The following is a 26,007-nucleotide window of genomic DNA, read 5'->3' on the forward strand; positions in this document are numbered from 1 at the left end:
AAGCACATGAGAACATGCCCCGCATCGCTGGCCATCAGGGAACTACCGATCCAAACCCCCATGATGACATACCACCTCACACCAGTGGGAATGCGGGAAAAGTCACAAGACAGGAAACCACAAATGTTGGAGAGGATGCGGACAAGGGGGAACCCTCTTGCACTGTAGGTGGGAATGTGACCTGGTGCAGCCACTCTGGCCAACTGTGTGGATGGAGGTTCCTCAAAGAGTTAAAAACAGATCTTCCCTGCGGCCCAGCAATTGCACTGCCGGGGATTCACCCCAAAGGTGCAGATGCGGTGAAATGCGGGGACACCTGCACCCCGATGTTTATGGCAGCAATGTCCACAATAGCCAAACTGTGGCGGGAGCCTCGGGGTCCATCGAGAGATGAATGGATAAAGACGATGTGGTCCACGGCTACAATGGAATATCACTCAGCCACGAGAAACGACAAATACCCACCATTTGCTCCGACGTGGACGGACCTGGAGGGACTATGCTGAGTGAAATAAGTCCACCGGAAAAGGACAAACTTGATATGGTCTCATTCCTTTGGGGGAATATAAAAACTAGTGAAAGGGAACAAAGGGGATGGAGAAAATGAGGGGAAATATCAGTGAGGGCGACAAAACAGGACACACACCGAACTCTGGGAACTGAACAAGAGGTAGCGCAAGGGGAGGTGGGCGGGCGGCTGGGGCGACCGGGTGATGGGCACTGATGGGGGCACTTGGCGGGATGAGCACTGGGTGTTATGCTATATGCTGGCAAATTGGAACTCCAATACAAAAATGTAAAAACAGAAAACATTTTGCTACTATTTAACACGGACTAGTATGTCCAAATGTTAGCTTCACAACCCCTCCCCTTAAATCTGACCAAATTAGAGTTCTCAATGCGATTTCGCTATTTTGGCCACAAACTAATGACGGACCTTTTAAATTGAGATTTGGACACATGAAACATAAAGAATACGGCTTAGGAGGTTTGCTTAACAATGGCACCACGAGCAAAACTGAATAATGATTCTGTTTTGTGCGTGTGCAGAGAGCAAAAGAGCAAGTGTAAGGAGGAGACGGGCAGAGAGAAAGGAAGAGAGAGTACGAAGCAGGCTCCATGCTGAATATGGGTGAATCTGATGACCCTGAGGTCACGAGCAGAGCTGAAACCAGGAGGCACAAACTTAGCTGACAGAAACACCCAGGTGCCCCTAACAAGATTTCTTGAGGTTATTTAATGAATCAATTTTCATGTTACCCTCTGGGATCTCCGCTGATGGGTCAAGTTCTCTGCTACAGAAGATGGTAAATATTTTCCCCCGCGTTCCAGGGCAGGTGTCCCCGGGTTGTCTGCTCGTTTTTTCTTGTGTTGTTTCCACAGCAGATCCTGGGAAATAAATGGACATAGAAAGAGCTGTTGACTGACAGGTTGTTGTTAGAAGAGCCTCGAAAATTAAGGAGTCAATCCCATTTACAATTGCACCCAAAAGCATAAGATCCCTGGGAAGAAACCTAACCAAAGAGGTAAAGGATCTGTACCCCGAAACACCACAGAACGTTCCTGAAAGAAATTGAGGAAGGCATCAAGAGATGGAAAAATTTGCCGTTCTCATAGACAGGAAGAATTAATATTGTGAAAATGTCATGGTACCCAGGGCAATTTACACATTTCATGCAATCCCTATCGGAATAACATGGACTTTCTTCAGAGAGTCGGAACAAACCATCTTAAGTTTAGTGTGGAACCGGAAAAGACCCCGAATAGACAGGGGACTGACTATTAAAAACGAAGACCACGGCTGGGGGCATCACAATGCCAGATTTCAGGTTGTACTACAAAGCCGTGGCCGTCCAGACAGTGTGGTACTGGCACAAAAACGGACCCAGAGATCCATGGAACTGAACAACGAATCCAGAAGTGGACCCTCAACTTTACGGTCAACTAATATGCGACAAAGCAGGAAAGACTACGCACTGGAGTAAAGACAGTCTCTACAATAAATGGAGCTGGGAACATTGGACATCCACATGCAGAAGAAGGAACCTAGACCATTCTCTGACACCACACACAAAGATAAACTCAAAAAGGATGAAAGATCTAAATGTGAGACAAGAATCCATCCAAATCCTAGAGGCGAACAGAGGCAACACCCTTTTTCAACTTGGCCACAGCAACGTCTCGCAAGATACATCCGCGAGGGCAAGAGAAACAAAAGCAACAACGAAGTGCTGGGACTTCACCCAGATCGAACGCTCCTGCACAGCAAAAGAAGCAGTCCACAAAAGTAAAAGACAACCGACAGAACGGGAGCAGATACTTGCACACGACCTCTCAGACAAAGGGCTAGTGTCCAAGATCCATAAAGGACGCATTCCACTCAAGAGCAGAGAAACAAACAATCCGATCGTGAAACGGGCAAAAGACACGAACAGAAATCGCACAGGGGAAGACAGAGACACGGCCAACAAGCACATGAGAACATGCCCCGCATCGCTGGCCATCAGGGAACTACCGATCCAAACCCCCATGATGACATACCACCTCACACCAGTGGGAATGCGGGAAAAGTCACAAGACAGGAAACCACAAATGTTGGAGAGGATGCGGACAAGGGGAACCCTCTTGCACTGTAGGTGGGAATGTGACCTGGTGCAGCCACTCTGGCCAACTGTGTGGATGGAGGTTCCTCAAAGAGTTAAAAACAGATCTTCCCTGCGGCCCAGCAATTGCACTGCTGGGATTCACCCCAAAGGTGCAGATGCGGTGAAATGCGGGGACACCTGCACCCCGATGTTTATGGCAGCAATGTCCACAATAGCCAAACTGTGGCGGGAGCCTCGGGGTCCATCGAGAGATGAATGGATAAAGACGATGTGGTCCACGGCTACAATGGAATATCACTCAGCCACGAGAAACGACAAATACCCACCATTTGCTCCGACGTGGACGGACCTGGAGGGACTATGCTGAGTGAAATAAGTCCACCGGAAAAGGACAAACTTGATATGGTCTCATTCCTTTGGGGGAATATAAAAACTAGTGAAAGGGAACAAAGGGGATGGAGAAAATGAGGGGAAATATCAGTGAGGGCGACAAAACAGGACACACACCGAACTCTGGGAACTGAACAAGAGGTAGCGCAAGGGGAGGTGGGCGGGCGGCTGGGGCGACCGGGTGATGGGCACTGATGGGGGCACTTGGCGGGATGAGCACTGGGTGTTATGCTATATGCTGGCAAATTGGAACTCCAATACAAAAATGTAAAAACAGAAAACATTTTGCTACTATTTAACACGGACTAGTATGTCCAAATGTTAGCTTCACAACCCCTCCCCTTAAATCTGACCAAATTAGAGTTCTCAATGCGATTTCGCTATTTTGGCCACAAACTAATGACGGACCTTTTAAATTGAGATTTGGACACATGAAACATAAAGAATACGGCTTAGGAGGTTTGCTTAACAATGGCACCACGAGCAAAACTGAATAATGATTCTGTTTTGTGCGTGTGCAGAGAGCAAAAGAGCAAGTGTAAGGAGGAGACGGGCAGAGAGAAAGGAAGAGAGAGTACGAAGCAGGCTCCATGCTGAATATGGGTGAATCTGATGACCCTGAGGTCACGAGCAGAGCTGAAACCAGGAGGCACAAACTTAGCTGACAGAAACACCCAGGTGCCCCTAACAAGATTTCTTGAGGTTATTTAATGAATCAATTTTCATGTTACCCTCTGGGATCTCCGCTGATGGGTCAAGTTCTCTGCTACAGAAGATGGTAAATATTTTCCCCCGCGTTCCAGGGCAGGTGTCCCCGGGTTGTCTGCTCGTTTTTTCTTGTGTTGTTTCCACAGCAGATCCTGGGAAATAAATGGACATAGAAAGAGCTGTTGACTGACAGGTTGTTGTTAGAAGAGCCTCGAAAATTAAGGAGTCAATCCCATTTACAATTGCACCCAAAAGCATAAGATCCCTGGGAAGAAACCTAACCAAAGAGGTAAAGGATCTGTACCCCGAAACACCACAGAACGTTCCTGAAAGAAATTGAGGAAGGCATCAAGAGATGGAAAAATTTGCCGTTCTCATAGACAGGAAGAATTAATATTGTGAAAATGTCATGGTACCCAGGGCAATTTACACATTTCATGCAATCCCTATCGGAATAACATGGACTTTCTTCAGAGAGTCGGAACAAACCATCTTAAGTTTAGTGTGGAACCGGAAAAGACCCCGAATAGACAGGGGACTGACTATTAAAAACGAAGACCACGGCTGGGGGCATCACAATGCCAGATTTCAGGTTGTACTACAAAGCCGTGGCCGTCCAGACAGTGTGGTACTGGCACAAAAACGGACCCAGAGATCCATGGAACTGAACAACGAATCCAGAAGTGGACCCTCAACTTTACGGTCAACTAATATGCGACAAAGCAGGAAAGACTACGCACTGGAGTAAAGACAGTCTCTACAATAAACGGAGCTGGGAACATTGGACATCCACATGCAGAAGAAGGAACCTAGACCATTCTCTGACACCACACACAAAGATAAACTCAAAAAGGATGAAAGATCTAAATGTGAGACAAGAATCCATCCAAATCCTAGAGGCGAACAGAGGCAACACCCTTTTTCAACTTGGCCACAGCAACGTCTCGCAAGATACATCCGCGAGGGCAAGAGAAACAAAAGCAACAACGAAGTGCTGGGACTTCACCCAGATCGAACGCTCCTGCACAGCAAAAGAAGCAGTCCACAAAAGTAAAAGACAACCGACAGAACGGGAGCAGATACTTGCACACGACCTCTCAGACAAAGGGCTAGTGTCCAAGATCCATAAAGGACGCATTCCACTCAAGAGCAGAGAAACAAACAATCCGATCGTGAAACGGGCAAAAGACACGAACAGAAATCGCACAGGGGAAGACAGAGACACGGCCAACAAGCACATGAGAACATGCCCCGCATCGCTGGCCATCAGGGAACTACCGATCCAAACCCCCATGATGACATACCACCTCACACCAGTGGGAATGCGGGAAAAGTCACAAGACAGGAAACCACAAATGTTGGAGAGGATGCGGACAAGGGGAACCCTCTTGCACTGTAGGTGGGAATGTGACCTGGTGCAGCCACTCTGGCCAACTGTGTGGATGGAGGTTCCTCAAAGAGTTAAAAACAGATCTTCCCTGCGGCCCAGCAATTGCACTGCTGGGGATTCACCCCAAAGGTGCAGATGCGGTGAAATGCGGGGACACCTGCACCCCGATGTTTATGGCAGCAATGTCCACAATAGCCAAACTGTGGCGGGAGCCTCGGGGTCCATCGAGAGATGAATGGATAAAGACGATGTGGTCCACGGCTACAATGGAATATCACTCAGCCACGAGAAACGACAAATACCCACCATTTGCTCCGACGTGGACGGACCTGGAGGGACTATGCTGAGTGAAATAAGTCCACCGGAAAAGGACAAACTTGATATGGTCTCATTCCTTTGGGGGAATATAAAAACTAGTGAAAGGGAACAAAGGGGATGGAGAAAATGAGGGGAAATATCAGTGAGGGCGACAAAACAGGACACACACCGAACTCTGGGAACTGAACAAGAGGTAGCGCAAGGGAGGTGGGCGGGCGGCTGGGGCGACCGGGTGATGGGCACTGATGGGGGCACTTGGCGGGATGAGCACTGGGTGTTATGCTATATGCTGGCAAATTGGAACTCCAATACAAAAATGTAAAAACAGAAAACATTTTGCTACTATTTAACACGGACTAGTATGTCCAAATGTTAGCTTCACAACCCCTCCCCTTAAATCTGACCAAATTAGAGTTCTCAATGCGATTTCGCTATTTTGGCCACAAACTAATGACGGACCTTTTAAATTGAGATTTGGACACATGAAACATAAAGAATACGGCTTAGGAGGTTTGCTTAACAATGGCACCACGAGCAAAACTGAATAATGATTCTGTTTTGTGCGTGTGCAGAGAGCAAAAGAGCAAGTGTAAGGAGGAGACGGGCAGAGAGAAAGGAAGAGAGAGTACGAAGCAGGCTCCATGCTGAATATGGGTGAATCTGATGACCCTGAGGTCACGAGCAGAGCTGAAACCAGGAGGCACAAACTTAGCTGACAGAAACACCCAGGTGCCCCTAACAAGATTTCTTGAGGTTATTTAATGAATCAATTTTCATGTTACCCTCTGGGATCTCCGCTGATGGGTCAAGTTCTCTGCTACAGAAGATGGTAAATATTTTCCCCCGCGTTCCAGGGCAGGTGTCCCCGGGTTGTCTGCTCGTTTTTTCTTGTGTTGTTTCCACAGCAGATCCTGGGAAATAAATGGACATAGAAAGAGCTGTTGACTGACAGGTTGTTGTTAGAAGAGCCTCGAAAATTAAGGAGTCAATCCCATTTACAATTGCACCCAAAAGCATAAGATCCCTGGGAAGAAACCTAACCAAAGAGGTAAAGGATCTGTACCCCGAAACACCACAGAACGTTCCTGAAAGAAATTGAGGAAGGCATCAAGAGATGGAAAAATTTGCCGTTCTCATAGACAGGAAGAATTAATATTGTGAAAATGTCATGGTACCCAGGGCAATTTACACATTTCATGCAATCCCTATCGGAATAACATGGACTTTCTTCAGAGAGTCGGAACAAACCATCTTAAGTTTAGTGTGGAACCGGAAAAGACCCCGAATAGACAGGGGACTGACTATTAAAAACGAAGACCACGGCTGGGGGCATCACAATGCCAGATTTCAGGTTGTACTACAAAGCCGTGGCCGTCCAGACAGTGTGGTACTGGCACAAAAACGGACCCAGAGATCCATGGAACTGAACAACGAATCCAGAAGTGGACCCTCAACTTTACGGTCAACTAATATGCGACAAAGCAGGAAAGACTACGCACTGGAGTAAAGACAGTCTCTACAATAAATGGAGCTGGGAACATTGGACATCCACATGCAGAAGAAGGAACCTAGACCATTCTCTGACACCACACACAAAGATAAACTCAAAAAGGATGAAAGATCTAAATGTGAGACAAGAATCCATCCAAATCCTAGAGGCGAACAGAGGCAACACCCTTTTTCAACTTGGCCACAGCAACGTCTCGCAAGATACATCCGCGAGGGCAAGAGAAACAAAAGCAACAACGAAGTGCTGGGACTTCACCCAGATCGAACGCTCCTGCACAGCAAAAGAAGCAGTCCACAAAAGTAAAAGACAACCGACAGAACGGGAGCAGATACTTGCACACGACCTCTCAGACAAAGGGCTAGTGTCCAAGATCCATAAAGGACGCATTCCACTCAAGAGCAGAGAAACAAACAATCCGATCGTGAAACGGGCAAAAGACACGAACAGAAATCGCACAGGGGAAGACAGAGACACGGCCAACAAGCACATGAGAACATGCCCCGCATCGCTGGCCATCAGGGAACTACCGATCCAAACCCCCATGATGACATACCACCTCACACCAGTGGGAATGCGGGAAAAGTCACAAGACAGGAAACCACAAATGTTGGAGAGGATGCGGACAAGGGGAACCCTCTTGCACTGTAGGTGGGAATGTGACCTGGTGCAGCCACTCTGGCCAACTGTGTGGATGGAGGTTCCTCAAAGAGTTAAAAACAGATCTTCCCTGCGGCCCAGCAATTGCACTGCCGGGGATTCACCCCAAAGGTGCAGATGCGGTGAAATGCGGGGACACCTGCACCCCGATGTTTATGGCAGCAATGTCCACAATAGCCAAACTGTGGCGGGAGCCTCGGGGTCCATCGAGAGATGAATGGATAAAGACGATGTGGTCCACGGCTACAATGGAATATCACTCAGCCACGAGAAACGACAAATACCCACCATTTGCTCCGACGTGGACGGACCTGGAGGGACTATGCTGAGTGAAATAAGTCCACCGGAAAAGGACAAACTTGATATGGTCTCATTCCTTTGGGGAATATAAAAACTAGTGAAAGGGAACAAAGGGGATGGAGAAAATGAGGGGAAATATCAGTGAGGGCGACAAAACAGGACACACACCGAACTCTGGGAACTGAACAAGAGGTAGCGCAAGGGAGGTGGGCGGGCGGCTGGGGCGACCGGGTGATGGGCACTGATGGGGGCACTTGGCGGGATGAGCACTGGGTGTTATGCTATATGCTGGCAAATTGGAACTCCAATACAAAAATGTAAAAACAGAAAACATTTTGCTACTATTTAACACGGACTAGTATGTCCAAATGTTAGCTTCACAACCCCTCCCCTTAAATCTGACCAAATTAGAGTTCTCAATGCGATTTCGCTATTTTGGCCACAAACTAATGACGGACCTTTTAAATTGAGATTTGGACACATGAAACATAAAGAATACGGCTTAGGAGGTTTGCTTAACAATGGCACCACGAGCAAAACTGAATAATGATTCTGTTTTGTGCGTGTGCAGAGAGCAAAAGAGCAAGTGTAAGGAGGAGACGGGCAGAGAGAAAGGAAGAGAGAGTACGAAGCAGGCTCCATGCTGAATATGGGTGAATCTGATGACCCTGAGGTCACGAGCAGAGCTGAAACCAGGAGGCACAAACTTAGCTGACAGAAACACCCAGGTGCCCCTAACAAGATTTCTTGAGGTTATTTAATGAATCAATTTTCATGTTACCCTCTGGGATCTCCGCTGATGGGTCAAGTTCTCTGCTACAGAAGATGGTAAATATTTTCCCCCGCGTTCCAGGGCAGGTGTCCCCGGGTTGTCTGCTCGTTTTTTCTTGTGTTGTTTCCACAGCAGATCCTGGGAAATAAATGGACATAGAAAGAGCTGTTGACTGACAGGTTGTTGTTAGAAGAGCCTCGAAAATTAAGGAGTCAATCCCATTTACAATTGCACCCAAAAGCATAAGATCCCTGGGAAGAAACCTAACCAAAGAGGTAAAGGATCTGTACCCCGAAACACCACAGAACGTTCCTGAAAGAAATTGAGGAAGGCATCAAGAGATGGAAAAATTTGCCGTTCTCATAGACAGGAAGAATTAATATTGTGAAAATGTCATGGTACCCAGGGCAATTTACACATTTCATGCAATCCCTATCGGAATAACATGGACTTTCTTCAGAGAGTCGGAACAAACCATCTTAAGTTTAGTGTGGAACCGGAAAAGACCCCGAATAGACAGGGGACTGACTATTAAAAACGAAGACCACGGCTGGGGGCATCACAATGCCAGATTTCAGGTTGTACTACAAAGCCGTGGCCGTCCAGACAGTGTGGTACTGGCACAAAAACGGACCCAGAGATCCATGGAACTGAACAACGAATCCAGAAGTGGACCCTCAACTTTACGGTCAACTAATATGCGACAAAGCAGGAAAGACTACGCACTGGAGTAAAGACAGTCTCTACAATAAATGGAGCTGGGAACATTGGACATCCACATGCAGAAGAAGGAACCTAGACCATTCTCTGACACCACACACAAAGATAAACTCAAAAAGGATGAAAGATCTAAATGTGAGACAAGAATCCATCCAAATCCTAGAGGCGAACAGAGGCAACACCCTTTTTCAACTTGGCCACAGCAACGTCTCGCAAGATACATCCGCGAGGGCAAGAGAAACAAAAGCAACAACGAAGTGCTGGGACTTCACCCAGATCGAACGCTCCTGCACAGCAAAAGAAGCAGTCCACAAAAGTAAAAGACAACCGACAGAACGGGAGCAGATACTTGCACACGACCTCTCAGACAAAGGGCTAGTGTCCAAGATCCATAAAGGACGCATTCCACTCAAGAGCAGAGAAACAAACAATCCGATCGTGAAACGGGCAAAAGACACGAACAGAAATCGCACAGGGGAAGACAGAGACACGGCCAACAAGCACATGAGAACATGCCCCGCATCGCTGGCCATCAGGGAACTACCGATCCAAACCCCCATGATGACATACCACCTCACACCAGTGGGAATGCGGGAAAAGTCACAAGACAGGAAACCACAAATGTTGGAGAGGATGCGGACAAGGGGAACCCTCTTGCACTGTAGGTGGGAATGTGACCTGGTGCAGCCACTCTGGCCAACTGTGTGGATGGAGGTTCCTCAAAGAGTTAAAAACAGATCTTCCCTGCGGCCCAGCAATTGCACTGCTGGGGATTCACCCCAAAGGTGCAGATGCGGTGAAATGCGGGGACACCTGCACCCCGATGTTTATGGCAGCAATGTCCACAATAGCCAAACTGTGGCGGGAGCCTCGGGGTCCATCGAGAGATGAATGGATAAAGACGATGTGGTCCACGGCTACAATGGAATATCACTCAGCCACGAGAAACGACAAATACCCACCATTTGCTCCGACGTGGACGGACCTGGAGGGACTATGCTGAGTGAAATAAGTCCACCGGAAAAGGACAAACTTGATATGGTCTCATTCCTTTGGGGAATATAAAAACTAGTGAAAGGGAACAAAGGGGATGGAGAAAATGAGGGGAAATATCAGTGAGGGCGACAAAACAGGACACACACCGAACTCTGGGAACTGAACAAGAGGTAGCGCAAGGGGAGGTGGGCGGGCGGCTGGGGCGACCGGGTGATGGGCACTGATGGGGGCACTTGGCGGGATGAGCACTGGGTGTTATGCTATATGCTGGCAAATTGGAACTCCAATACAAAAATGTAAAAACAGAAAACATTTTGCTACTATTTAACACGGACTAGTATGTCCAAATGTTAGCTTCACAACCCCTCCCCTTAAATCTGACCAAATTAGAGTTCTCAATGCGATTTCGCTATTTTGGCCACAAACTAATGACGGACCTTTTAAATTGAGATTTGGACACATGAAACATAAAGAATACGGCTTAGGAGGTTTGCTTAACAATGGCACCACGAGCAAAACTGAATAATGATTCTGTTTTGTGCGTGTGCAGAGAGCAAAAGAGCAAGTGTAAGGAGGAGACGGGCAGAGAGAAAGGAAGAGAGAGTACGAAGCAGGCTCCATGCTGAATATGGGTGAATCTGATGACCCTGAGGTCACGAGCAGAGCTGAAACCAGGAGGCACAAACTTAGCTGACAGAAACACCCAGGTGCCCCTAACAAGATTTCTTGAGGTTATTTAATGAATCAATTTTCATGTTACCCTCTGGGATCTCCGCTGATGGGTCAAGTTCTCTGCTACAGAAGATGGTAAATATTTTCCCCCGCGTTCCAGGGCAGGTGTCCCCGGGTTGTCTGCTCGTTTTTTCTTGTGTTGTTTCCACAGCAGATCCTGGGAAATAAATGGACATAGAAAGAGCTGTTGACTGACAGGTTGTTGTTAGAAGAGCCTCGAAAATTAAGGAGTCAATCCCATTTACAATTGCACCCAAAAGCATAAGATCCCTGGGAAGAAACCTAACCAAAGAGGTAAAGGATCTGTACCCCGAAACACCACAGAACGTTCCTGAAAGAAATTGAGGAAGGCATCAAGAGATGGAAAAATTTGCCGTTCTCATAGACAGGAAGAATTAATATTGTGAAAATGTCATGGTACCCAGGGCAATTTACACATTTCATGCAATCCCTATCGGAATAACATGGACTTTCTTCAGAGAGTCGGAACAAACCATCTTAAGTTTAGTGTGGAACCGGAAAAGACCCCGAATAGACAGGGGACTGACTATTAAAAACGAAGACCACGGCTGGGGGCATCACAATGCCAGATTTCAGGTTGTACTACAAAGCCGTGGCCGTCCAGACAGTGTGGTACTGGCACAAAAACGGACCCAGAGATCCATGGAACTGAACAACGAATCCAGAAGTGGACCCTCAACTTTACGGTCAACTAATATGCGACAAAGCAGGAAAGACTACGCACTGGAGTAAAGACAGTCTCTACAATAAACGGAGCTGGGAACATTGGACATCCACATGCAGAAGAAGGAACCTAGACCATTCTCTGACACCACACACAAAGATAAACTCAAAAAGGATGAAAGATCTAAATGTGAGACAAGAATCCATCCAAATCCTAGAGGCGAACAGAGGCAACACCCTTTTTCAACTTGGCCACAGCAACGTCTCGCAAGATACATCCGCGAGGGCAAGAGAAACAAAAGCAACAACGAAGTGCTGGGACTTCACCCAGATCGAACGCTCCTGCACAGCAAAAGAAGCAGTCCACAAAAGTAAAAGACAACCGACAGAACGGGAGCAGATACTTGCACACGACCTCTCAGACAAAGGGCTAGTGTCCAAGATCCATAAAGGACGCATTCCACTCAAGAGCAGAGAAACAAACAATCCGATCGTGAAACGGGCAAAAGACACGAACAGAAATCGCACAGGGGAAGACAGAGACACGGCCAACAAGCACATGAGAACATGCCCCGCATCGCTGGCCATCAGGGAACTACCGATCCAAACCCCCATGATGACATACCACCTCACACCAGTGGGAATGCGGGAAAAGTCACAAGACAGGAAACCACAAATGTTGGAGAGGATGCGGACAAGGGGAACCCTCTTGCACTGTAGGTGGGAATGTGACCTGGTGCAGCCACTCTGGCCAACTGTGTGGATGGAGGTTCCTCAAAGAGTTAAAAACAGATCTTCCCTGCGGCCCAGCAATTGCACTGCTGGGGATTCACCCCAAAGGTGCAGATGCGGTGAAATGCGGGGACACCTGCACCCCGATGTTTATGGCAGCAATGTCCACAATAGCCAAACTGTGGCGGGAGCCTCGGGGTCCATCGAGAGATGAATGGATAAAGACGATGTGGTCCACGGCTACAATGGAATATCACTCAGCCACGAGAAACGACAAATACCCACCATTTGCTCCGACGTGGACGGACCTGGAGGGACTATGCTGAGTGAAATAAGTCCACCGGAAAAGGACAAACTTGATATGGTCTCATTCCTTTGGGGGAATATAAAAACTAGTGAAAGGGAACAAAGGGGATGGAGAAAATGAGGGGAAATATCAGTGAGGGCGACAAAACAGGACACACACCGAACTCTGGGAACTGAACAAGAGGTAGCGCAAGGGGAGGTGGGCGGGCGGCTGGGGCGACCGGGTGATGGGCACTGATGGGGGCACTTGGCGGGATGAGCACTGGGTGTTATGCTATATGCTGGCAAATTGGAACTCCAATACAAAAATGTAAAAACAGAAAACATTTTGCTACTATTTAACACGGACTAGTATGTCCAAATGTTAGCTTCACAACCCCTCCCCTTAAATCTGACCAAATTAGAGTTCTCAATGCGATTTCGCTATTTTGGCCACAAACTAATGACGGACCTTTTAAATTGAGATTTGGACACATGAAACATAAAGAATACGGCTTAGGAGGTTTGCTTAACAATGGCACCACGAGCAAAACTGAATAATGATTCTGTTTTGTGCGTGTGCAGAGAGCAAAAGAGCAAGTGTAAGGAGGAGACGGGCAGAGAGAAAGGAAGAGAGAGTACGAAGCAGGCTCCATGCTGAATATGGGTGAATCTGATGACCCTGAGGTCACGAGCAGAGCTGAAACCAGGAGGCACAAACTTAGCTGACAGAAACACCCAGGTGCCCCTAACAAGATTTCTTGAGGTTATTTAATGAATCAATTTTCATGTTACCCTCTGGGATCTCCGCTGATGGGTCAAGTTCTCTGCTACAGAAGATGGTAAATATTTTCCCCCGCGTTCCAGGGCAGGTGTCCCCGGGTTGTCTGCTCGTTTTTTCTTGTGTTGTTTCCACAGCAGATCCTGGGAAATAAATGGACATAGAAAGAGCTGTTGACTGACAGGTTGTTGTTAGAAGAGCCTCGAAAATTAAGGAGTCAATCCCATTTACAATTGCACCCAAAAGCATAAGATCCCTGGGAAGAAACCTAACCAAAGAGGTAAAGGATCTGTACCCCGAAACACCACAGAACGTTCCTGAAAGAAATTGAGGAAGGCATCAAGAGATGGAAAAATTTGCCGTTCTCATAGACAGGAAGAATTAATATTGTGAAAATGTCATGGTACCCAGGGCAATTTACACATTTCATGCAATCCCTATCGGAATAACATGGACTTTCTTCAGAGAGTCGGAACAAACCATCTTAAGTTTAGTGTGGAACCGGAAAAGACCCCGAATAGACAGGGGACTGACTATTAAAAACGAAGACCACGGCTGGGGGCATCACAATGCCAGATTTCAGGTTGTACTACAAAGCCGTGGCCGTCCAGACAGTGTGGTACTGGCACAAAAACGGACCCAGAGATCCATGGAACTGAACAACGAATCCAGAAGTGGACCCTCAACTTTACGGTCAACTAATATGCGACAAAGCAGGAAAGACTACGCACTGGAGTAAAGACAGTCTCTACAATAAACGGAGCTGGGAACATTGGACATCCACATGCAGAAGAAGGAACCTAGACCATTCTCTGACACCACACACAAAGATAAACTGAAAAAGGATGAAAGATCTAAATGTGAGACAAGAATCCATCCAAATCCTAGAGGCGAACAGAGGCAACACCCTTTTTCAACTTGGCCACAGCAACGTCTCGCAAGATACATCCGCGAGGGCAAGAGAAACAAAAGCAACAACGAAGTGCTGGGACTTCACCCAGATCGAACGCTCCTGCACAGCAAAAGAAGCAGTCCACAAAAGTAAAAGACAACCTACAGAACGGGAGCAGATACTTGCACACGACCTCTCAGACAAAGGGCTAGTGTCCAAGATCCATAAAGGACGCATTCCACTCAAGAGCAGAGAAACAAACAATCCGATCGTGAAACGGGCAAAAGACACGAACAGAAATCGCACAGGGGAAGACAGAGACACGGCCAACAAGCACATGAGAACATGCCCCGCATCGCTGGCCATCAGGGAACTACCGATCCAAACCCCCATGATGACATACCACCTCACACCAGTGGGAATGCGGGAAAAGTCACAAGACAGGAAACCACAAATGTTGGAGAGGATGCGGACAAGGGGAACCCTCTTGCACTGTAGGTGGGAATGTGACCTGGTGCAGCCACTCTGGCCAACTGTGTGGATGGAGGTTCCTCAAAGAGTTAAAAACAGATCTTCCCTGCGGCCCAGCAATTGCACTGCTGGGGATTCACCCCAAAGGTGCAGATGCGGTGAAATGCGGGGACACCTGCACCCCGATGTTTATGGCAGCAATGTCCACAATAGCCAAACTGTGGCGGGAGCCTCGGGGTCCATCGAGAGATGAATGGATAAAGACGATGTGGTCCACGGCTACAATGGAATATCACTCAGCCACGAGAAACGACAAATACCCACCATTTGCTCCGACGTGGACGGACCTGGAGGGACTATGCTGAGTGAAATAAGTCCACCGGAAAAGGACAAACTTGATATGGTCTCATTCCTTTGGGGAATATAAAAACTAGTGAAAGGGAACAAAGGGGATGGAGAAAATGAGGGGAAATATCAGTGAGGGCGACAAAACAGGACACACACCGAACTCTGGGAACTGAACAAGAGGTAGCGCAAGGGGAGGTGGGCGGGCGGCTGGGGCGACCGGGTGATGGGCACTGATGGGGGCACTTGGCGGGATGAGCACTGGGTGTTATGCTATATGCTGGCAAATTGGAACTCCAATACAAAAATGTAAAAACAGAAAACATTTTGCTACTATTTAACACGGACTAGTATGTCCAAATGTTAGCTTCACAACCCCTCCCCTTAAATCTGACCAAATTAGAGTTCTCAATGCGATTTCGCTATTTTGGCCACAAACTAATGACGGACCTTTTAAATTGAGATTTGGACACATGAAACATAAAGAATACGGCTTAGGAGGTTTGCTTAACAATGGCACCACGAGCAAAACTGAATAATGATTCTGTTTTGTGCGTGTGCAGAGAGCAAAAGAGCAAGTGTAAGGAGGAGACGGGCAGAGAGAAAGGAAGAGAGAGTACGAAGCAGGCTCCATGCTGAATATGGGTGAATCTGATGACCCTGAGGTCACGAGCAGAGCTGAAACCAGGAGGCACAAACTTAGCTGACAGAAACACCCAGGTGCCCCTAACAAGATTTCTTGAGGTTATTTAATGAATCAATTTTCATGTTACCCTCTGGGATCTCCGCTGATGGGTCAAGTTCTCTGCTACAGAAGATGGTAAATATTTTCCCCCGCGTTCCAGGGCAGGTGTCCCCGGGTTGTCTGCTCGTTTTTTCTTGTGTTGTTTCCACAGCAGATCCTGGGAAATAAATGGACATAGAAAGAGCTGTTGACTGACAGGTTGTTGTTAGAAGAGCCTCGAAAATTAAGGAGTCAATCCCATTTACAATTGCACCCAAAAGCATAAGATCCCTGGGAAGAAACCTAACCAAAGAGGTAAAGGATCTGTACCCCGAAACACCACAGAACGTTCCTGAAAGAAATTGAGGAAGGCATCAAGAGATGGAAAAATTTGCCGTTCTCATAGACAGGAAGAATTAATATTGTGAAAATGTCATGGTACCCAGGGCAATTTACACATTTCATGCAATCCCTATCGGAATAACATGGACTTTCTTCAGAGAGTCGGAACAAACCATCTTAAGTTTAGTGTGGAACCGGAAAAGACCCCGAATAGACAGGGGACTGACTATTAAAAACGAAGACCACGGCTGGGGGCATCACAATGCCAGATTTCAGGTTGTACTACAAAGCCGTGGCCGTCCAGACAGTGTGGTACTGGCACAAAAACGGACCCAGAGATCCATGGAACTGAACAACGAATCCAGAAGTGGACCCTCAACTTTACGGTCAACTAATATGCGACAAAGCAGGAAAGACTACGCACTGGAGTAAAGACAGTCTCTACAATAAACGGAGCTGGGAACATTGGACATCCACATGCAGAAGAAGGAACCTAGACCATTCTCTGACACCACACACAAAGATAAACTGAAAAAGGATGAAAGATCTAAATGTGAGACAAGAATCCATCCAAATCCTAGAGGCGAACAGAGGCAACACCCTTTTTCAACTTGGCCACAGCAACGTCTCGCAAGATACATCCGCGAGGGCAAGAGAAACAAAAGCAACAACGAAGTGCTGGGACTTCACCCAGATCGAACGCTCCTGCACAGCAAAAGAAGCAGTCCACAAAAGTAAAAGACAACCTACAGAACGGGAGCAGATACTTGCACACGACCTCTCAGACAAAGGGCTAGTGTCCAAGATCCATAAAGGACGCATTCCACTCAAGAGCAGAGAAACAAACAATCCGATCGTGAAACGGGCAAAAGACACGAACAGAAATCGCACAGGGGAAGACAGAGACACGGCCAACAAGCACATGAGAACATGCCCCGCATCGCTGGCCATCAGGGAACTACCGATCCAAACCCCCATGATGACATACCACCTCACACCAGTGGGAATGCGGGAAAAGTCACAAGACAGGAAACCACAAATGTTGGAGAGGATGCGGACAAGGGGGAACCCTCTTGCACTGTAGGTGGGAATGTGACCTGGTGCAGCCACTCTGGCCAACTGTGTGGATGGAGGTTCCTCAAAGAGTTAAAAACAGATCTTCCCTGCGGCCCAGCAATTGCACTGCTGGGGATTCACCCCAAAGGTGCAGATGCGGTGAAATGCGGGGACACCTGCACCCCGATGTTTATGGCAGCAATGTCCACAATAGCCAAACTGTGGCGGGAGCCTCGGGGTCCATCGAGAGATGAATGGATAAAGACGATGTGGTCCACGGCTACAATGGAATATCACTCAGCCACGAGAAACGACAAATACCCACCATTTGCTCCGACGTGGACGGACCTGGAGGGACTATGCTGAGTGAAATAAGTCCACCGGAAAAGGACAAACTTGATATGGTCTCATTCCTTTGGGGGAATATAAAAACTAGTGAAAGGGAACAAAGGGGATGGAGAAAATGAGGGGAAATATCAGTGAGGGCGACAAAACAGGACACACACCGAACTCTGGGAACTGAACAAGAGGTAGCGCAAGGGGAGGTGGGCGGGCGGCTGGGGCGACCGGGTGATGGGCACTGATGGGGGCACTTGGCGGGATGAGCACTGGGTGTTATGCTATATGCTGGCAAATTGGAACTCCAATACAAAAATGTAAAAACAGAAAACATTTTGCTACTATTTAACACGGACTAGTATGTCCAAATGTTAGCTTCACAACCCCTCCCCTTAAATCTGACCAAATTAGAGTTCTCAATGCGATTTCGCTATTTTGGCCACAAACTAATGACGGACCTTTTAAATTGAGATTTGGACACATGAAACATAAAGAATACGGCTTAGGAGGTTTGCTTAACAATGGCACCACGAGCAAAACTGAATAATGATTCTGTTTTGTGCGTGTGCAGAGAGCAAAAGAGCAAGTGTAAGGAGGAGACGGGCAGAGAGAAAGGAAGAGAGAGTACGAAGCAGGCTCCATGCTGAATATGGGTGAATCTGATGACCCTGAGGTCACGAGCAGAGCTGAAACCAGGAGGCACAAACTTAGCTGACAGAAACACCCAGGTGCCCCTAACAAGATTTCTTGAGGTTATTTAATGAATCAATTTTCATGTTACCCTCTGGGATCTCCGCTGATGGGTCAAGTTCTCTGCTACAGAAGATGGTAAATATTTTCCCCCGCGTTCCAGGGCAGGTGTCCCCGGGTTGTCTGCTCGTTTTTTCTTGTGTTGTTTCCACAGCAGATCCTGGGAAATAAATGGACATAGAAAGAGCTGTTGACTGACAGGTTGTTGTTAGAAGAGCCTCGAAAATTAAGGAGTCAATCCCATTTACAATTGCACCCAAAAGCATAAGATCCCTGGGAAGAAACCTAACCAAAGAGGTAAAGGATCTGTACCCCGAAACACCACAGAACGTTCCTGAAAGAAATTGAGGAAGGCATCAAGAGATGGAAAAATTTGCCGTTCTCATAGACAGGAAGAATTAATATTGTGAAAATGTCATGGTACCCAGGGCAATTTACACATTTCATGCAATCCCTATCGGAATAACATGGACTTTCTTCAGAGAGTCGGAACAAACCATCTTAAGTTTAGTGTGGAACCGGAAAAGACCCCGAATAGACAGGGGACTGACTATTAAAAACGAAGACCACGGCTGGGGGCATCACAATGCCAGATTTCAGGTTGTACTACAAAGCCGTGGCCGTCCAGACAGTGTGGTACTGGCACAAAAACGGACCCAGAGATCCATGGAACTGAACAACGAATCCAGAAGTGGACCCTCAACTTTACGGTCAACTAATATGCGACAAAGCAGGAAAGACTACGCACTGGAGTAAAGACAGTCTCTACAATAAACGGAGCTGGGAACATTGGACATCCACATGCAGAAGAAGGAACCTAGACCATTCTCTGACACCACACACAAAGATAAACTGAAAAAGGATGAAAGATCTAAATGTGAGACAAGAATCCATCCAAATCCTAGAGGCGAACAGAGGCAACACCCTTTTTCAACTTGGCCACAGCAACGTCTCGCAAGATACATCCGCGAGGGCAAGAGAAACAAAAGCAACAACGAAGTGCTGGGACTTCACCCAGATCGAACGCTCCTGCACAGCAAAAGAAGCAGTCCACAAAAGTAAAAGACAACCTACAGAACGGGAGCAGATACTTGCACACGACCTCTCAGACAAAGGGCTAGTGTCCAAGATCCATAAAGGACGCATTCCACTCAAGAGCAGAGAAACAAACAATCCGATCGTGAAACGGGCAAAAGACACGAACAGAAATCGCACAGGGGAAGACAGAGACACGGCCAACAAGCACATGAGAACGTGCCCCGCATCGCTGGCCATCAGGGAACTACCGATCCAAACCCCCATGATGACATACCACCTCACACCAGTGGGAATGCGGGAAAAGTCACAAGACAGGAAACCACAAATGTTGGAGAGGATGCGGACAAGGGGGAACCCTCTTGCACTGTAGGTGGGAATGTGACCTGGTGCAGCCACTCTGGCCAACTGTGTGGATGGAGGTTCCTCAAAGAGTTAAAAACAGATCTTCCCTGCGGCCCAGCAATTGCACTGCTGGGGATTCACCCCAAAGGTGCAGATGCGGTGAAATGCGGGGACACCTGCACCCCGATGTTTATGGCAGCAATGTCCACAATAGCCAAACTGTGGCGGGAGCCTCGGGGTCCATCGAGAGATGAATGGATAAAGACGATGTGGTCCACGGCTACAATGGAATATCACTCAGCCACGAGAAACGACAAATACCCACCATTTGCTCCGACGTGGACGGACCTGGAGGGACTATGCTGAGTGAAATAAGTCCACCGGAAAAGGACAAACTTGATATGGTCTCATTCCTTTGGGGGAATATAAAAACTAGTGAAAGGGAACAAAGGGGATGGAGAAAATGAGGGGAAATATCAGTGAGGGCGACAAAACAGGACACACACCGAACTCTGGGAACTGAACAAGAGGTAGCGCAAGGGGAGGTGGGCGGGCGGCTGGGGCGACCGGGTGATGGGCACTGATGGGGGCACTTGGCGGGATGAGCACTGGGTGTTATGCTATATGCTGGCAAATTGGAACTCCAATACAAAAATGTAAAAACAGAAAACATTTTGCTACTATTTAACACGGACTAGTATGTCCAAATGTTAGCTTCACAACCCCTCCCCTTAAATCTGACCAAATTAGAGTTCTCAATGCGATTTCGCTATTTTGGCCACAAACTAATGACGGACCTTTTAAATTGAGATTTGGACACATGAAACATAAAGAATACGGCTTAGGAGGTTTGCTTAACAATGGCACCACGAGCAAAACTGAATAATGATTCTGTTTTGTGCGTGTGCAGAGAGCAAAAGAGCAAGTGTAAGGAGGAGACGGGCAGAGAGAAAGGAAGAGAGAGTACGAAGCAGGCTCCATGCTGAATATGGGTGAATCTGATGACCCTGAGGTCACGAGCAGAGCTGAAACCAGGAGGCACAAACTTAGCTGACAGAAACACCCAGGTGCCCCTAACAAGATTTCTTGAGGTTATTTAATGAATCAATTTTCATGTTACCCTCTGGGATCTCCGCTGATGGGTCAAGTTCTCTGCTACAGAAGATGGTAAATATTTTCCCCCGCGTTCCAGGGCAGGTGTCCCCGGGTTGTCTGCTCGTTTTTTCTTGTGTTGTTTCCACAGCAGATCCTGGGAAATAAATGGACATAGAAAGAGCTGTTGACTGACAGGTTGTTGTTAGAAGAGCCTCGAAAATTAAGGAGTCAATCCCATTTACAATTGCACCCAAAAGCATAAGATCCCTGGGAAGAAACCTAACCAAAGAGGTAAAGGATCTGTACCCCGAAACACCACAGAACGTTCCTGAAAGAAATTGAGGAAGGCATCAAGAGATGGAAAAATTTGCCGTTCTCATAGACAGGAAGAATTAATATTGTGAAAATGTCATGGTACCCAGGGCAATTTACACATTTCATGCAATCCCTATCGGAATAACATGGACTTTCTTCAGAGAGTCGGAACAAACCATCTTAAGTTTAGTGTGGAACCGGAAAAGACCCCGAATAGACAGGGGACTGACTATTAAAAACGAAGACCACGGCTGGGGGCATCACAATGCCAGATTTCAGGTTGTACTACAAAGCCGTGGCCGTCCAGACAGTGTGGTACTGGTACAAATGTGATCCTGGGAAATAAGTGGAAATATAGATCATGACTTCTAGAATTGTCCTGTTGTATGTAACCTCATTCCTTCAAAAACCCAGGTACCTAGAGCGGATGTACATTTCCAAAGTTTTTAAAGGATTATTTTGAATGCACTCAGCTGTGCACCCAAATACTTTAGGGATAGTGTCCTCAAGTGGCAGAAAACCAATTATGTAAAACCAACAACTTATTAACAGCAGCTTACTTAAGAAAAACATTTGCTGCCATTACAGAGCAATTACTTTTTACTCATATCTGATATAAAGTGATTTAAATTGGCAGAAGTAATGACTACAAAAATGTCTCTAAAATTTCCTTGGCCCTAAAGGGAGGGAAAAACAAAACAAGACAAAACCAGGGAGGGAGACGAACCAGAAGAGACTCTCAACCATAGGAAGTAAACTGAGGGTTGCTGCAGGGGAAGTGGGCTGGGGGCTGGGGTGACTGGGTGATGGGCACTAAGGAGGGCACATGATGGACTGCTGAGTCCTTGTTATTTACAACTGATGAATCAGTAAACTCTGCCTCTCAAGCAAATAATATGCTGCATGTCTATTGGATTTTAATTAAAAATAAGTAAAATACACTTGGCCCTAGATGCCCTAAAATTTACATCCAAATATCCTAAGCGTAACACCTGAAAATCACGTCCTCTAGGTATCTAAGATACCGGCAAGCGTAACTGTTTTGTAGTTTCAGTGACACGTTTGCTTAATTAAAAGAGGATGTGTACCTAAGAGAGAAAAGGGATTCTTAAAATACTGGGTGAGAGGTCTCACTAAATAGCTTAAGTACTTCTCACCCAACATTCAGATGACTAATCCTTACAGATTCCTTAGAAGGCTGAGAAATTATTAACCATCCATGTTAGTACAACATTTCTCATAGCTCTTAAAGTCATTAATACGAGTTTTAAGTTCTTGGGGTACCTGGGAGACTCCGTCTGGTTAAGCCTCTGCTTCGGCTGGGGGGTGATCTCGGGGTCCAGGGGTCAAGCCCCTTCCAGCAGGCGGCGCGCAGGGCAGGCGGTGGAGGCTGCCCCACCGGAGACTGCGGGGGCTGCCGGGCGGAGGCTGCCGGGCGGAGGCTGCTGGGTCGGGGGCTGCCGGGCGGAGGCTGCCGGGCGGAGACTGCCGGGCCGGGGGCTGCCGGGGCGCCAGCAGCGGCCAGGCGGCGGCGGCGATGGGGAAGGCGGCGGTTGGGCTGGGAGAGAGCGTGCAGCCCGCGGCGTGGCGTCGGAGGGGCGGGGCCGCGGAGGGGGCGTGGCGTCGGAGGGGCGGGGCCGCGGAGGGGCGTGGCGTCGGAGGGGCGGGGCCCGGAGGGGCGGGGCCGCGGGAGGAGCCCGGAGCAGCAGGTGGCCCAGCCCAGGCAGCCCCCCAGAAGCGCTGAGTCCAGGCAGCAGGTCGGCCCATCGGGCCAGTGCGGACGAGGAGCAGGAAGAGCGAGGCGCTGGCGACCCCACCACGGGAGTCGCTCCCTTCTACGCCCGGGGCCCGCTTCTGAGATGAGCTCTGCGTGTTATGCCGTATGTTGGCAAATTGAGCTCCAATAAAAGTAAAAGAAATTAGATTCTTTGTATCTGAACCTAGAATATAATATTTCAACCTGTAGCTTCTTTGTTTATTCTTCATTCCAATCTTCTATAATTCTCATAAAAAGAACATGGGTCTAGAACACAATGAAGAAAAATGAAACTCGTGTGTATGTGGAGGGGGTTAATAATTCTGGGGAGTTCTTAAGGTAAGGTAATATTACTCATTTAATACATGTTGATAGCATCAGTCTACACCCTGGTCACTGGTGGACATGATCCTTAACAAGTGTTGAAATTCCCAAAATGTTTTATTTTTTTTATTTATTTATGATAGAGAGAGGCAGAGACACAGGCAGAGGGAGAAGCAGGCTCCATGCACCAGGAGCCCAATGTGGGATTCGATCCCGGGTCTCCAGGATCACGCCCTGGGCCAAAGGCAGGCGCCGAACCGCTGCGCCACCCAGGGATCCCTCCCCTCCCAAGATGTTTTAACAAGAGTAACCAGTTATTACATAGCACTTCATAAGTTTTTTTTTTTTTTTTTACTTTATAAGTACTAATACAAATGAATCATTGAGTTTTAGGTAAAATCAGTAATACCTGAAGATCATCTATATTTACTTGGAATTTCTTTAAAAAAATAGAGTGTGGACTCTACATACTGATTTGTTGAAGAAGACACTAGTAGGTAAGGAACTGAAAAAACATCAGTGGCAAGCACCCTTGAATTTATTGTTGCTTTGCATTTCTGTGTCAGAGGTAATGCAATCACAGTTGGACTAGGGACTTCAGGGACTCCTGGCTTTCTGAGAGCGATGATCCCATGGTAGTCTCCTGCTTCACTCAAAAGGCAGCCAAAATTAAATAAAGAAAATCTCTTTAGAAAGAAATGTGAAACAGTGTATGTTTTAATCAGTATCTGTTCTAGGGACATTTAAGTGGAGATTTTCTTTCATGTGACTGGAACTTCCAAAGAACAAGACCAATCAAAGCCTCTAGCTCTAGTAACACAGTATATTTTAATGACCTAGAATTTCTAACATATTTATCTAATTCAGCATCTTTACTGATCCAAATTTTCTATTTTTCTTTTTTCTTTCTTTCTTCTTCTTTTTCTTTCTTCCCAGCTAAATATCTTTTCCATTCCCCTTTTTCTCTGCATTTTGATCAGGTCCTAAGAATTACATCCACAAAATATGGAAATCCTTCCATATAAAACAGATAACTTACTAACTGGATAACCAATTGATTGAGAACTACTAAGAAGGAAGATCTTTTTTTTTTTTTTTTTAAGAAGAAAGATCTTATTGAAAACTTTGGAACTTTTGTTTTGATTCCAGAGATGCTGGCATGAGTACAGAAAGGGAGTCATCTCAGATAAAATGATTTATAGAGTTTTCTTAAAAGAAGTTTTTTTGAGGGCCTTTCATATGCAAATTTATTCCAATAGCACTTACACTTAGCCATCTACCTCTCTATATTTGACCATTTAATTCTCAGAGAGCATCTATTTTCTTTTCTTTTTTAAGATTTTATTTATTTATTCATGAGAATACACAGAGAGAGAGAGAGAGAGAGAGAGAGAGAGAGAGAGAGAGAGAGGCAGAGACAAAGGCAGAGGGAGAAGCAGCCTCCATGCAGGGAGCCTGACGTCCTCCGGGATCACGCCCTGGGCTGTAGGCGGCGCTAAACCGCTGAGCCACCGGGACTGCCCTAGAGCATCTATTTTCTGTGAAAGAACCCGGGGGTTGGAATGCAGGAACAGAAGACTAAGTGAGCTATCATTCCAATATTGTGATTATACGATTTGTTAGAAAATAATTATTTATTTATTTATTTGTTAAAGATTTATTTATTTATTTATTTATGATAGACAGAGAGAGAGAGAGAGAGAGAGGCAGAGACACAGGAGGAGGGAGAAGCAGGCTCCATGCCTGGAGCCCGACGTGGGACTCGATCCCAGGACTCCAGAATGGGGCCCTGGGCCAAAGGCAGGCGCTAAACCCCTGAGCCACCCAGGGATCCCCAAGAAGAATAATTTAAATATGTATTATTGCCTTCTCTGTATATCTGTACTAAGCAGGTAGTAGGAGTAAGGCTATGCAGCTATTTCTGCATTTACTTGTAGAACCAATTATAGAAATAATTATGAAAACGAATGCAAATAGGTATTCACTCGGCATCGAAAATTATTTTAGCAATGAAATTCTTGAGTTTCCATAATACCACTGAAATATATACACGTATATATATATATATATATAATACATACACGCCACGTGTATCATTTCTTTGACAAGCACACACACGTATATATACATATATACAAATATATGTATAAGTGGTCAGAGGGATTCTCCTCTTTTCTAATTTTATCAGATTTCTTTCTTTTGGCATTTCCTTTTCTTTATTCAAAAACTCCAGCTTTCATTTCAGTCACGAGCAAGTCTAGGACTTGAGCTAAAGTGGCAGGAGATGAGTGATAGCAATATGGAGAGAAATCAAGAATGAAAGGGAATTGGTATGACTGAGCCTCAGCCATAAATGGCCCCTGAACCAAAGTCCAGAATAGTCTTGTGAGTGTGTGTATGTGTAAAACAAGAAAGGATAAACCTTAGGTCCAACATTATTAGTACAAACATGAGATAAACATAAATCGGAGAAATACATTAAGCAAATCTTCAGTGGCCAAAATGAGGGGAAAAAGTGGAAATGACTGACATGGAGTCACTCATCTTTTGGGTACTGTGGGACACTTAAGAATCTCTGCCAAAAGACTCGGTATTTCAAGGACAAGAGATTGAAGAGCCTAACCTGAAAATCTCTTC

The 26,007-nt window shown here is 46.7% G+C and overlaps 1 protein-coding gene across 1 annotated transcript; it reads right to left on the reverse strand.

Moving 5' to 3' along the window:
• Positions 1-1,198: 1,198 nt before the first annotated feature.
• On the reverse strand, positions 1,199-25,362 carry LOC129508317 (proteoglycan 4-like). Its single transcript, XM_055323272.1, has 11 exons — positions 25,356-25,362; positions 22,575-23,156; positions 21,001-21,129; positions 18,532-18,660; positions 16,063-16,191; positions 13,596-13,724; positions 11,128-11,256; positions 8,661-8,789; positions 6,195-6,323; positions 3,728-3,856; positions 1,199-1,389 (listed from the first exon to the last, which is right to left on the reverse strand). Exons 1-11 carry the CDS (start codon positions 25,360-25,362, stop codon positions 1,214-1,216), a joined length of 1,797 nt encoding a protein of 598 aa, XP_055179247.1. The 3' UTR covers positions 1,199-1,213.
• Positions 25,363-26,007: the final 645 nt, after the last annotated feature.

Source organism: Nyctereutes procyonoides, unplaced genomic scaffold, assembly GCF_905146905.1.
Source record: "Nyctereutes procyonoides isolate TBG_1078 unplaced genomic scaffold, NYPRO_anot_genome, whole genome shotgun sequence".
Lineage (NCBI taxonomy): Eukaryota > Metazoa > Chordata > Mammalia > Carnivora > Canidae > Nyctereutes > Nyctereutes procyonoides.

Coding starts and splice junctions, on each gene's coding strand:
- LOC129508317 (XM_055323272.1), bottom strand. Junction 6,324..8,660: donor ATCAGCGGAGATCCCAGAGG/GTAACATGAAAA, acceptor TTTATTTCCCAG/GATCTGCTGTGGAAACAACA. Junction 1,390..3,727: donor ATCAGCGGAGATCCCAGAGG/GTAACATGAAAA, acceptor TTTATTTCCCAG/GATCTGCTGTGGAAACAACA.